The sequence below is a fragment of the Chionomys nivalis genome, chromosome 1, assembly GCF_950005125.1.
Source record: "Chionomys nivalis chromosome 1, mChiNiv1.1, whole genome shotgun sequence".
Taxonomy (NCBI): Eukaryota; Metazoa; Chordata; class Mammalia; order Rodentia; family Cricetidae; genus Chionomys; species Chionomys nivalis.
In genome coordinates this window covers 137422588-137437563 of record NC_080086.1, presented here as the reverse complement: position 1 = coordinate 137437563, position 14976 = coordinate 137422588, and the positions used below count along the sequence as shown (strand labels likewise).

The 14976-nt window shown below is 42.4% G+C and overlaps 1 protein-coding gene across 6 annotated transcripts in view; it reads right to left on the bottom strand.

Annotated features, from left to right (window-relative positions):
- The window catches only part of Dtnb (dystrobrevin beta), a 204009-nt gene that overhangs the window by 172196 nt on the left and 16837 nt on the right, over positions 1–14976 (bottom strand). For all 6 annotated transcript variants that reach the window (XM_057778220.1, XM_057778256.1, XM_057778241.1 and 3 more), the window contains exons 2-4: positions 13952–14019; positions 9239–9319; positions 1863–2076 (exon numbers count right to left, since the gene is read on the bottom strand). In XM_057778220.1, coding sequence (XP_057634203.1) covers positions 1863–2076; positions 9239–9319; positions 13952–14018 — 362 coding nt within the window. In that variant the 5' untranslated portion in view covers position 14019. The remainder of the gene's footprint in view (positions 1–1862; positions 2077–9238; positions 9320–13951; positions 14020–14976) is intronic.

Genomic DNA, 14976 nt, shown 5'->3' with positions numbered 1-14976 from the left:
AAGTGTGCCCAACATTTTTTAGGTCAACTCTGGAGATTATACTGAAGTGCTCCTGGCTGTGACGCAAACACTTTTTCATAAAACTGAGCCACCTCCCCAGTCCAGACTCACAGTTTTTAATCCCCACGTAAAGCAATTTTTATTACTACATTTTAAAAACTGTTTTTTGAACTGATTTGTGTTGTGTAAGCCTGGAACTGGCTGAGTTCCTGGATTAGGGCCATGATAAGAAGCTACTTAGTCACAATGAGTAACAATTTCTATCAAGGGTTTTAGATTGCAGGATTGGGCCTTAGAGAGTACAAGATTAACTTAATCCACAACTCTATTTTTAAAATGATTTTAGGATTCTGGGACTTTTTAAATTTCAAATATCTTTAGATAATTTTATACCAAGTGGAAAAAATATCTAACATGATAACATGAACATATTATGGATCTAGGGAAGGCCTAAAATGCTTGTATACAAATGGCCGCAAAAAAAAAGAAAGAAACCTGGCTTTGACACTGTAGGAGCCAGCCATGATAAGCTAAATGTGAACAGGTCACACAAAGGAAGTTCTTTCTTCCAACCATTATCACCTGCCAGTGTAGGACTCAGCCATCCTTAAGTTTAATGGAGCCCTGAGTCTCAGTAGTTTACCCTGAAGCAATACCCGGTTGCAGGAAGAACCATAAACTAAGATTACCTGAGCACCACCCAAGAACAGACCATCCAAAGGAAATGCCTAATGTTCCAACCGCTGTAGATAGGATCACCTGCCAGCACACACTCACCAGGACACCCCTAGACAAATGTCAGCCAATCAGGGGCCCTAGACACCAGAAACCCCTCACCCCCACCTTTACTACTATAAAACCCAACTCTAACTGAGCTCAGGGATCTCCGTTTATCCCAATACATGGACATGCGGGGAGACCTTTTGCAAACTTGCATAAAATAAAGGCTCTTTGCTTTTACATATGGGACTCGGTCTCCTTGTTGGCTTTTGGGGGGCTTCGTGGATTTGGGCATAACAGACACACCCATACTTTCTCACTAATTCAAAGAATTTTTGCTACCATAACATGTAAATAACATCGTTTTACAAATGTATAAACTGAACATAAATCTATAGAGAGAGAAAGCAAGAGAATTTATCCATCCAATGGTCAACAGAATGACCCTGAGAAGAAGCAGGAACTGCTGGCTCCTGGGACAGGACCAGTCCTCCACAGTCCATCCTTCAGGATTTGTATGGCTTGGTGTGGCTTTGTTTTTTACAGCAGAGGAAATCCTTCCCATTTTAATTTCATCTTTGCTTTTTTTTTTTTAATTTATTTATTTATTATGTATACAATATTCTGTCTGTGTGTATCCCTGCAGGCCAGAAGAGGGCACCAGACCTCATTACAGATGGTTGTGAGCCACCATGTGGTTGCTGGGAATTGAACTCAGGACCTTTGGAAGAGCAGGCAATGCTCTTAACCTCTGAGCCATCTCTCCAGCCCCCCATTTTAATTTCAATACACTAAAGTGGTCTCTTGCTCCTGCTGTAAAGTCTACTGTACAGTAGTCAAATTGAAAAAGTCTGAAACAGATTCCTAGGTGTTTACGAGAAAACTTCAGTCTAAAGGTATTTGGTGTTAAAGAATGATTAGCTTGAAAGTCAACCAGAAAGCCACACCAGCATGGTCAAAGCGGAAGCACTTCTTAATTCTTAGAGAGTGAACAGGTCTACTGAAGTGTCAATCACTTTACCAGACAGTGATTCCCCATCTATTACAGAGCTCCGTCTGTGGCACGCCAGCTGTGGCTCTGTGTGGAAAGGGGGCGAGGAGGAGGTGGGCATGATTTAAAAGTGAGCATGTGAGGTACTAGCCTGTCATAGGCGGCAATGATGAAGTTGAGGAGGAGGCTGATGGACTGCCCCACGCTGATTTGGTAGGTGGAAGGAAGGCGCTTGTTCAGCTGATAGTAGATGGAAGAGATGACAGTCTCGAGGCGGGACACGCTGATCTCAGTGCTATGGTCCAGTGTGTTAAGGCCATTGTCTCGGAAAGCTTCAATCATGTTCCAGATATCAACAAGATGAACTAAAACAAAGAAAATAAACTGTCAACAATTTTAAGGCACAGGGTCACCCCACAAGTGGACATTTAAACTAATCAACTAATTTTTTAACCTAAAAATAAAGAAACTCAGCTGGGAGTGGTGGTGCACACCTTTAATCCCAGCACTTAGGAGGCAGAGGCAGTCGGATCTCTATGAATTAGAGGTCAGTCTGTTCTACAAAGCATGTGCCAGAACAAGGCAGGGCTACATAGAGAAACGCTAACTCAAAAAGGAAGGAAGGAAGGAAGGAAGGAAGGAAGGAAGGAAGGAAGGAAGGAAGGAAGGAAGGAAGGAAGGAAGGAAGGAAGGAAGGAAAAAAAGGAAGGAAGGGAAGGAAGGAAGGAAGGAAAAAAAGGAAGGAAGGAAAAAAAGGAAGGAAGGAAAAAAAGGAAGAAACTCTTTAGCCAACACCGAGAAACCCATTCCATGACAGGATACAGAATGTTCTCTGTGGACATCAAGGAGTTGCCCTGGAACAGGGATGACCCTGAGACTTCATTCAAGTGACTGGTGTTTCAGGTCTTTATAAATAGTGACCCTGGGCCGGGCGGTGGTGGCGCACGCCTTTAATCCCAGCACTCGGGAGGCAGAGGCAGGCGGATCTCTGGGAGTTCGAGACCAGCCTGGTCTACAGAGGTAGTTCCAGGACAGGCTCCAAAACCACAGAAAAACCCTGTCTCGAAAAACCAAAAAAAAAAAAAAAAAATAGTGACCCTGTTATGTTCATCAGTTGATGATATGAAAGGAAAAATAAATCAAGAATTACTCATAAGAACCTTCCTCTTTTAAAACACAATTTTGCTACATTTATTTAAGTGTAGGGCTATTAATAGGCAGTTGGGTAGATGTGTGCACGGCACAGCACACATACAGAGGTCAAAGGACGATGTTTAAGCGTTGCTTCTCTCCTTCTACCCTGTGGATTCTGGGGATTCAACTCAAGTCATCCATCAGGCTTGGTGACAAGTGCCTTTAACCATTGAGACAGCCCAATTTTCAGCTTGTTTAGCAATTTGCTACATCATCCTGAATCACCTTTATTATATTAGTCTGGCAACTTCAGCAACATTTGTATGTCAAACTTTACTTTCTATGGCCAAGAAACTAGAAGTGATTGATGATCAGCGTAAGAGCACTTATTGTGCAAACAAGAGGACCTGAGTTCAAATCCCAAGCACCCATGTAAAAGGCCAGGCATGTGACAACCAGGTATATGCTCCTGGCCAGGTCCTGCACAGCTTGTACCAGGGTCTAGCCAGACAAAGACTATTACAGAAAACCACAGCCAATTAAACTGCAGAGAAGAGCAAGGGATCATGTGTGGCAGTCACAACTGATACACCTACAAAGTAACTCCTTCATCTAAGGCTCAGAGAACAGCACAGAAGACGGGGTGGAAAGTCTACAAGAGTCAGAGGACCAGGAAATCTGCTGTGAGATGTGTCTTCTAGCTAGGACAGGAAGCTACACCATGAAGTCTCAACAACATGGCCACCCAAACAAGACCTCAGCAAGGACAGCACCAACAGACATGCCGACATAGAAGAAAAACCCTGGAAAAAGAACTATAGACAACTAAGGAATAATGAAACAGGAGAAATTGTCCCAAGGAACGAGGCCCCAGATTGGTTATCTGACACCAAGTAGTCAGCTCTGAGACATATAAACACAAGAAATATACAGACTGGGCAAATTGTATTTACATATTTAGGAATACACACACACATGCACACAACCACAAAAAAGAAAATGAGACCATAAATTCAAGAGACAGTAGGAGGGTACATGGAAAAAAAAATCAGAGAAAGGAAAGAGCGGGGGGGGGAACAAACTCAATGAAGAATGTATGTATATGCATGTTTTGCTTGCGTGTATGCCTGTGCATGAAGAGCATGCAGTGTCTACAGACACCAAAGGACAGAAGGGGGAGACCAATCCCCTAGAACTGAACCTACAGACAGTTGTGAGCCATCATGTGGGTACTGGGAATAGAGCCCAGGTTTGCTGGAAGGACAAGTGATTTTAACTACTGAGCCATCTCTACACCCACAGCGGGACTTATTGTAAAGCTATAATGATGGCTATCAGTTGATGATCTTCCTGGATTCCCCAGGGAACACAGAAGGTTGTCCATGGATGTTCTCACAACACTACTAGGAACCATCTTCTACTCTTTTTCTTTTTAAAAAAATTTAATATCTTTACTTTCATTGTACGAATGTTTTGCCTTGCATGTATGTTTATTCACCATGTGTGTCTGGTCCCTGTGGAAGTTAGAAGGGGACATCAGATCCCCTCAAACAGGAGTTACAGGTGGCTGGGTAGCCACTGTGTGGGTGCTGGGAGTTGAACACAGGCCCTCTGCAAAAGCAGCCAGTGCTCTTAACCACTGAGTCCTCTCTCCAGCCCCTATACATGTCTCCTAACGAATGAATGCAGCTCTTCGGCAGTAAAGAAAAGGGTGACTTTTCAATAAGAAGTATAAAGGCAATAGAAACACTGAAAGTTAATTCCATTTATGCTGTACACCCACATACAAAAAACTCACAATAGAATGTACAGTACTTGGACAAGTAAAAGAATAAAATTTTTAGAACATTACTATGGTGATTTGAATAAGAATGGACCCATAGGCTCATATACTTGAATGCTTGGTCCCAGGTTGGTAGAACTATTTGGAAAGAATAAGGAGGTTTAGCCTTGTTGGAGGAGGTATGTCACTGGAGGTGAACTTTGATGTTTCAAACACCCATGTCATTCCCAGTTAGCTCTCTCTGTCCCATGCTCACAGATCAAGATGTTAGCTCTCAGTACTGCTCCAGCATCATGTTTGCCAATCTGCTGCCATGATCCCCACTGTGATAGACATAGACATGCCTTAAAACTGCGAACCTCCAATAAACTGTTTCTTCTATAAATTGGTTTGCACAGCCACACCTACACACATCACACTCTCCAAGAATAATTATGGAAAAAATTACAAAACCCTTCAAACAGTGGCTCTAAGACAGCAGTTTTCAAACACTCTGGCCACAACCCACACTCACCACAGATAGATAGATAGATAGATAGATAGATAGATAGATAGATAGATAGATAGATACATACATACATACATACATACATACATACATACATACATACATACGGAGATAGACAGACAGATACAGATGGAGATAGATAGATAGATAGATAGATAGATAGATAGATAGATAGATAGATACATACATACATACATACATACATACATACATACATACATACGGAGATAGACAGACAGATACAGATGGAGATAGATGATAGATAGATAGATAGATAGATAGATAGATAGATAGATAGATACATACATACATACATACATACATACATACATACATACATACGGAGATAGACAGACAGATACAGATGGAGATAGATGATAGATAGATAGATAGATAGATACATACATACATACATACATACATACATACATACATACATACATACATACGGAGATAGACAGACAGATACAGATGGAGATAGATGATAGATAGATAGATAGATAGATAGATAGATAGATAGATAGATACATACATACATACATACATACATACATACATACATACATACGGAGATAGATAGACAGACAGATACAGATGGAGATAGATGATTGATAGATAGATAGATAGATAGATAGATAGATAGATAGATAGATAGATAGATAGATAATCACACTAGGTAGCCCTGGCTGTCTCAGAACTCATTTGTAGTTTGTAGATCAGGCTGGTTATGAACTCACAGAGCTCTACCTGCCTCTGCTGCCTCAGTGCTGGGATTAAAGGAATGTACCACCACCACTTGGAAATATTTAATCTCAGTCTCCCTCTCTCCCTCCTACTCATGTACATGCACGAACATATCTAGATATACAAGTCTCAAAAGCACTTTTTTAAACCTCCCTAGCTGCACTCCAATAGCTTCTTTTTCTCTATTCTTTCACATTATACACTTTATATCAGTTACAGCCCATCAAAGTGACTTCATGAAGCACCCATAATCTGAAAATTAATGCTTTAGAAATGACAATGAAAGAAACATGGCTGTAATCCAAGAGGACATGACAAGCTCTAAGAATTTAGGATTTATAAGTTTTTCTTTCATTTTTTTTTTAAATTGAGACAGGGTCTCATTACATAGCCCTAGCTAGCATGGAACTTGATATGTAGACCAGGTTGGCCCTTGAGTTCACAGAGATCTGCCTGCCTCAAAGGTGTGCACCACCACACCCAGAACCTGGCAGGATATTTAATTCTTTTCTCTTTATTTATTTGTTTATGTATATAGGTGTTTTATCTGCATGGACATCTATCTGCACACCAGAAGAAGGGATCAGATCCTACAGGATCTGATGTTATAGACATTTGTGAGCCACCATGTGGGTGCTGGGAGTTGAACTCAGCACCTCTGGAAAAGCTCTTAACCACTGGCCATCTCTCCACTCACCCAACCCCCCTTTATGAGGGGAGGGAGGAAGATTTTCAAGACAGGGTTTCTCTGTAGCTTTTGGAGCCTGTCCTGGAACTTCCTCTGTAGTCCAGGCTGGAACTCACAGAGATCCGCCTGTTTCTGCCTCCCAAGTGCTGGGATTAGAGGTGTGCACAACTGCCACCACCTGGCTCCACCCACCCCTTTAAAAGATTTACTTATTTATGTATGCAAGAAGGATTTTTTTTAAATATTTATTATGTATACAATATTCTGTCTGTGTGCATGTCTGCAGGCCAGAAGAGGGCACCAGATCTCCTTACAGATGGTTGTGAGGCACCATGTGGTTGTCGGGAATTGAACTCAGGACCTTTGGAAGAGCAGGCAATGCTCTTAACCACTGAGCCATCTCTCCAGCCCTGTAAGAAGGATTTTTAAGTCTTACACATGACAGAAGTTATCAAATGTAAAATGACTTGTTAGAGTCACTTCCTTTTATTTTTGTTTCTTTAGAAATAGGTGACATTAGCTGGGCGGTGGTGGTGCACGCCTTTAATCCCAGCACTTGGGAGGCAGAGGCAGGCGGATCTCTGGGAGTTCGAGACCAGCCTGGTCTACAAGAGCTAGTTCCAGGACAGGCTCCAAAACCACAGAGAAACCCTGTCTCGAAAAAACAAAAAAAAAAAAACAAGAAAAAGAAAAAGAAAAAGAAATAGGTGACATTGATTTTTTTAATATTTATTTATTTTATGTACATTAGTGCTCTGTCTTCATGCACACCAGAGAAGGAAATCAGATCTCATTACAGATGGTTGTGAGCCACCATGTGGTCGCTGGGAATTGAACTCAGGTCCTCTGGAAGAGCATCCACTGCTCTTAACTGTTGAGCCATCTCTCCAGTCTGAGTCACTTGTTTTTAACAAACAGTAAAACTCAGTCTTTTAAAAGAGGTTTTCCAGGCTGGAGAGATAGCTCCATGGTTAAGGGTGCTGGCTGCTCTTTCAGAGGACCCACATTCAATTCCCAGCACCCACATGACAGCTCACATCGGGTTTGCCTTAGACCCGAGACAAGTCCTCCTTCTTTGTAATTCCAGGTCTGAGAGACCTGACATCCTCACACAGAGGCATACATGCAGACAAAACACCAATGCACATAAAATAAAAATAATTAAAAAAAAAAAAAGGTTTTCCAATTCTTAGGCTAATGTTCTCTCCATTGTATAAACCAGTTTTTCATTAACACATGCACATGCATGCACAGCAATTCTGGAGCAATTCACCTTCACAGACAGTGAAAGAATATTCATGCATCCATGTATTTGTACATATTTTATAATCCACATGATAGCCATTACTTATTAAAAGAAGTTAATTTGTGTTATATAAAATTCGATCAAGAAAATCAAATTTCACTGTATCTGTATCAAAACACCAAGGCCTTTCTTTCAGAAGCTAGTAACTATATTAATTTTGAACAAATGACTTCTCCTACTTAAATAGCGTGACTACTCTGTCCCCTCAGAACTTGTAACTAATTCCAAGTCCTAATAACTGGAGCTGATTCCACAGCTCAGCGAAAAAGGCTGGGGTAGGCTCCACAGCTCAGCAAGTAAAGGCTGGGGCAGGCTCCACAGCTCAGCAAGTAAAGGCAAATGTGCAAACCTTGAGGATCTGAGTTTGGAATCTGGAACCCACATGGTGGAAAGAAAGAAATGATTCCTAGAAGTTGTCCTCTGCCCTCCGTGAACTATAGCATGAACATACACACACACACAGGCACACACAGAGAGACATAAAATAAATAAAAATGTACCAAAAAACAGATTCCAGCAACATTACTTATAATATCAATTTTATTGAGCATTTTAAGGACAGGAATATATCAACAAATGCATTCCATTTACAAAGCTTGTATTCTGATAAATATTCAAGATAAAGAGAATTAATTGGGGCTAGAGAGTTGGGTCAGTGGTTAAGAGCACTTACTGCTCTTCCATAGAACCCAGGTCCAGATCCCAGCACCCATGTCAGGTAGCTCACAGCTGCCACTAACCCCAGCTCTAAGGGATCCTATGCCTCTGGCTGCTGTGGAATAATCTTTTTGTACACTGTGAAGATGTGTCTTTGCCAAGGCACCTTCTGATTGGTTTAACAAAAGGCTAAATGGCCAATAGTTAGGAAAGCAGAGGTAGGCAGGAGAGCCAGACAGGGAGAACAATAGGAAGAAGAGGACTAGAGTTGCCAGCCAGAACACAGAGGAAGCAGAAGATAAATATGCCATTCTATAAAAGGTACCACCATGTGGTAGAACATAGATAAGAAATAGGGGTTATTTTAAGTTATAAGAGCTAGTAAGTAATAAGCCTAAGCTATCAGTTGAACATTTATAATTAATAATAAGTCTCTATGCGGTTATTTGAGAGCCAGCTAGTGGGACAGAGCTGAATGGCAGAACAAAAGAACTCCGCCTACAACTGGCCTCTGGGGGCATCTGTACTTGTGTGCACGAACTCAGATGCAGACATACACTTATACAAATAATTTAAGAATAATAAAGATAAATTCTTTACAAAAAGACAGAGTTCAACTAACCTTATAGTATGCTTAGAAGATATCAAAATTATTTCATAACTTCAGGAAACCTAGCTGCCCATCAAAGAAATAAGAAATGACTTACGGTTGCATCGCTTCTGTACAAATCGTAACTTGCAAGCTGTTCTGTACGTTGACAGTCGTATGACATCAAAATTCTGAGCACCTAGGAAGAGGACACAGTAAAACGCTGAGCTGTGTTGAGCAGTTGGTTGCTGTACAGCAGAAGTGTGGAAAGAAGAAACAGCGTGCCCGTGCACACAACATGCCAAGACACTGCCAGTTTTGTCTTAGGCTACACACGACAACTCCAACGGGAGGAACACTCAGTGTCTTTTGTTGCGGGAGCTCCTTCCGCTCCTTCAGCAGCAGCTATTGGCTGAAGGAGCGGAAGGAGCTCCCGCAACAGTCTTTAGTCAGTGAGCTGCAGGATTAGGAAGGGACAGCAAAGGGTAACGCAGAAAACGGTGGAGTCAAGAAAGTAAACTCCAACACTCAGGAGACAGAGGCAAACGAATCTCTGTGAGTTCGAGGCCAGCCTGGTCTACAAGAGCTAGTTCTAGGACAGGCTCCAAAGCTACAGAGAAACCCTGTCTCGAAAAACAAAAAAACAAAACAAAAAAAAGATAATCAAAGAAGAATATCACAATCAAGTAAAGGGAGATTAAAGAAGGAAAAGAGTAATAAAGGGCTAAATTGTACTGGGGAGATGGCTCAGTAAAGTGCTAGTTACACAAGGACCTGAGTTCAGATCCTCAGTATCCGTATAAAAAGCCAGACATGGTATCATGTGCTTGCAATTCCAGTGCCAGGGATGCGGAGACAAGATGCATCCTTACAGCTCACTGGCCAGCTAGCCTGTAATCCCTGAGCCTCAGGCCCCAGTGAGAAACTCAAAAAAAAAAAAAAAAAAAAATGCAAATTTACACACACATGCACCAGTATCTACACAAATACACACACATGTACACACAGGCTAGACAGAACTGAAGTACAAAGTCATCAACAATAAAATGTAATGATGTTGGTATACAGAGGTTAAACAGAATAAAGCAGTAATGAGGCAAAAGCTGTCATACTGGCTCCCATGCCCCTACCCTTGATACTGAAGATTGAACCTGGGTCTCACTGTATGCTAACTCTCCACTGCACTATATGCCCAGCCCCAGATTGTGAAACAATCTGCTGTTTACAGGACACGCACGCTAGGCATGACACACAGAAGCTCGCTTAGTTATTTACACTGATAGGCAATCAAACACCAGAGGGAGGTGGAAGCGTGTGGTAACAGTCTAAGAACGGAGTTGTGCAAGGGGAGATCTGAGCGCTTGTGATAACACTCCAAGAAAAAGAGAAGTTTTGTGGCCTCAGTTTCTTCAAAACACGGAACTGTTCTTGCATTGCACTTTCGTGCCCCTTCCAGGCGTAGCAGAGAGGAGTGCATTTGCTTCAGATTATTCGTTACAAATGGCCATTGCTGTTTATTTGCATCCTCTATGGAAGACATGGCTCTCCCGTGTGCCTGCCCGCCACATGCATTTGCCTCATATGCTGGAGGTCCAATATTCACTGCCTAGCACTGACAAAAAGAAAAAGAAAAAGAAAAAGAAGGGGCGTGTCCATTAAAAACCTGAAACTGCCGGGCTCTGAGACAAACCTAAAACTTCTCTGTTTATACGCTGATTATCTCGGGCAACAAAAAGTTAACACAAGCCATGAAATAGAAATTGGGAACTTGTGAATAAGGCGAGAAACAGGCCCAGAGGCATATTTTGGAGCTAGAACTCTCTTAGGAAGTTAATAAGAACAACTAAACTAATTCTGAGCAAGGATATGACATGGACTTACATGGTTAAATTTATTTACTTTTGATTTTTCAAGACAGGGTTTCTCTGTAGCTTTGGAGCCTGTCCTGGAACTAGCTCTTGTAGACCAGGCTGGCCTCGAACTCACAGAGATCCACCTGCCTCTGCCTTCCGAGTGCTGGGATTAAAGGTGTGCGCCACCACTGCCCGGCACATGGTTAAGTCTAGATCACCATTCTAGATCTGGAAGTATCAAAAGCTTAATGCATTAGGTCAAAACAGAACAACAGGAGGGCTGGAGAGATGGCTCCACAGTTCAGAGCACTGGTTGCTTTTCCTGAGGACTCAAGTCTTATTCCTAGCTCACAACAGTTATAACTCTAGCTCTAGGTCAACTTGACACAAGCTAGAGTCACTTGAGAAGAGAAAACCTCCATAACATCAGCCTGGAGCAAGACTAAAAGGCATTTTCTTAATAAGTGATTGACAGGGGCGGTCCCATCCCATGGTGAGTGGTGCCATTCCTGGGCCCGTGGTCCTGGGTTCTATAAGAAGGCAGGCTAGGCAAGCAAGGGTAAGCAATCCAATAGGCAGCATCCTCCATGGCCTCTGTATCAGTTTCTGTCTCCAGGTGCCTGCTCTGAGTTCCTGTCCTGATTTCCTTCAGTCACGGACTGCTAATAAACCCTTTCCCCCACAAGTTTCATCACAGCAGTAACATTCCTACCTAAAACATCCTCTGACCTCTACATGCACACTATGGAATGTGAGCAAGAGAATAAAGGAATGTAAAGTCCCAGAGACTCTTCAAAGTTTATAAATGAGGGAACTGGAGAAATGACTCAGCAGTTAAGAGCACTGGCTGCTCTTCCAGAGGACTCGGGTTCAATTCCTAACACCCACATGGCAGCTCACAACTGTCTATATAACTCCAGTGCCAGGGAATCTGACCCTCATGCCAATGCACATAAAAAATAATAATAAAAAAATTTTAATAAAAAAAGAAACTTGCCTAAAGTTATACATATATAATGTTATATTCCTAAGGTCATTAAGCATTGGACCCAAGATCCAAACGAGGCATTCTAACTGCACAGCCTGTGTCTGAGGGGCAGATCCAGGAAACGGCACACACACCTATAATCCTAGCAGTTAAGAAGCTGAGACAGGAGGATGGTGAGTTCAAAGCCAGTGAGGATGACCCCTGGTGAAAAGGGATAAGACAGGAGGGGGCCCAGCACTTGGGAGGCAGAGGCAGGCGGATGTCTGTGAGTTCGAGACCAGCCTGGTCTACAAGAGCTAGTTCCAGGACAGGCTCCAAAACCACAGAGAAACCCTGTCTCGAAAAACCAAAAAAAAAAAAAAAAAAGACAGGAGGGGGATGGGGGAGACTGTGCACAGGCCTCAAGGAAGCTCAACTGTACTTTGTTTCTTTGGGGTGAGACAGAGGGAAGCACCTGCCTTAGATAACTAGCAATCTGGGCCAATTCCTCGTCAGTCCCAGCATTTCTTCTCTACGACCTCCAAGTTATCAAGCCTAAACCTCTGAGCTGAGCCTAACTCTGCCTCCCCTGACTCAGTCTCTACAGATTTAAACAGTGCTGAGAGTCGAAAAATCTTCTGAAACTTCAGCTGTTAATGATATAATTATAACAGGCAGAACTCTAGAATTCTTCAAGTACCTCGTGGACTATCCTAGTCTGGGCTTCTGCCTCCCATTTCCTGATTCAACCATGCAGTACCAATTTTGTAATTTTTTTAAGATAAAAAGGCTGTCCTTAATAACTCATGTTTCTCCTGCCTCACCTCTGAGCACCAGGACGGCCGGCGCATGCCCAGACCCAGCTTTGCAGTAGTACCCATAAAATGTTTTTAAAAGGCTTATGCCAGGAGGTGGTGGTGCACACCTTTAATCCCAGCACTCAGGAGGCAGAGGATCTCTGTGAGTTTGAGGCCAGCTTGATCTACAGAGTGAGTTCCAGTTTTACAAAGACTAATCCAGACCAATACTATAAAGGAATTTGAGACCCAACAAGTGTGAGATAGTCGGTATCACATGGTCAAAGTCACACAGACACATAATTAAAAAAACAAAACACTGGGAGCCACCCAATTCCTCCAGGCCATATTCTGGGATTTTTTTTTTTTTTTAAATGTCACGATATAATTTTAAACAGAAGATTTTTAAGTGAGTAGCAAAGTTCTTTCGTTTTGGTTTTCTAATAGTTCTAATGCTTAGTTCTTTCTACTGCAAGCCTGGTATCTAGTAAAAAGATAATTTATGTAATGTATTAATTATTAACTACCATCGCCACTGGCAAACTTATGGTATCAACAGTTACAGAAAGAGTTCCAAACAGCAGGCACGACTTAGAGTCACAGATATTCCATTCTGCCTTAATGATCTTGACTAAGAAAGCAATTCAAAGCACTTGGGAGGCAGAAGCAGGCAAGAGCTCTGTAAGTTCAATGCCAGCTTGGTCATCATAGTAAATTCCTAGCTACCCAGAACTATACAGTAAGACCCTGGAGAGACAGGTAGGGGGATTGAGAGAAAGAGGAAAAGAAAAACATCAACTCAAGTCTCAAGTAATTCAAGTAAAATATTTGCTGTGGCTTAGAATCTTCAACTCTGTGATTCTGTAACTTCCATTCTTCCCTCTCCAAGGCTTCTAACATACAGTTTCTAACAGATTAACTCTTAGCCAGGTGGTGGTGGTGGCGCATACCTTTAATCCCAGCACTTGGGAAGCAAAGGCAGGAGGGTCTCTGTGAGTTTGAGGTCAGCCTGGTCTACAGAATGAGTTCCAGGACAGCCAGGGCTACACAAAGAAACCCTGTCTAGGAGGAAGGAGGGATATACATACATACACAGATAGATAGATAGATAGATAGATAGATAGATAGATAGATAGATAGATAGATAGATAGATACACACACACACACAACCCCCACCCCCAGTATTGCATGTGTGGGAGCCCTGGACACTCACGCATTTCTATGAAGAGCTGTCTCTTCTCCGCCATGGTCTTCCTCTTGTTTCCACCTTCCTCAATCATCCTAGAGATGAAGAAAGACATAATGAGCCACGGTATAATGACGACTCAACCAAGTACTTATCATCAGCTGTGAGAGCAGGAAACCACAGTGAACTGTCGACAACAGCATCAGTAAATACAGCGGAGTCTCCCACCGAAAGGTGAGTCATTCTCCCATCACCCAGCAGCTTAGCAAAGACACTGGGCAGTCAGTACTCACAGGGGCTGGCCCATTTAGTTCCTGAGCTGAAAACGTGGACTGCTTTTCTTTTCTTTTTCTTTTTTTTTTTTTTTTTTTTTTTTTAGTTTTTCGAGACAGGGTTTCTCTGTGGTTTTGGAGCCTGTCCTGGAACTAGCTCTTGTAGACCAGGCTGGCCTCGAACTCTCAGAGATCCACCTGCCTCTGCCTTCCGAGTGCTGGGATTAAAGGCGTGTGCCACCACCGCCCGGCTGCTTTTCTTTTCTTTAGGGACTCATACTTCCATCCAGGCTGCTCCAGACCTCACAGCAGAGCCCAGACTGACCTTAAATTCCCAGCAATTCTCCCGCCCCAGCCTTATGAGTGCTGGAATTACAGGCATACGCCGTCCTGCCTGGCTAAGGATGTCATTGTTTCAACTTGATCATTTTCTTTACAGAGCCCTGAGTATATTGAGACAGTTTCTTCTACCACCATAGTATGTTACTAAATATGATTTCAGATACAACAGAATGAAAACCCACAGTAAAGAACATGAGAGTTTTCCATTTACACATGAAAGATAGACAAAATCTTCTGGTTTGGGTGAAACAATATTAAAAAGATATTCATCTCCGAGCTAAGGTGCTCCTCAAAGGGACCTTCCTATCACATAGCAATAGCAGTCATTGCTGACTGACTTAGGCTGTGCCTCACATGTGTGGAACCAAGTGTCAATTCCCAGCTACCTGAGAGGCTGAGACAGGAGAATTTTTAGACAACATGGAAAGACTCCGTCTC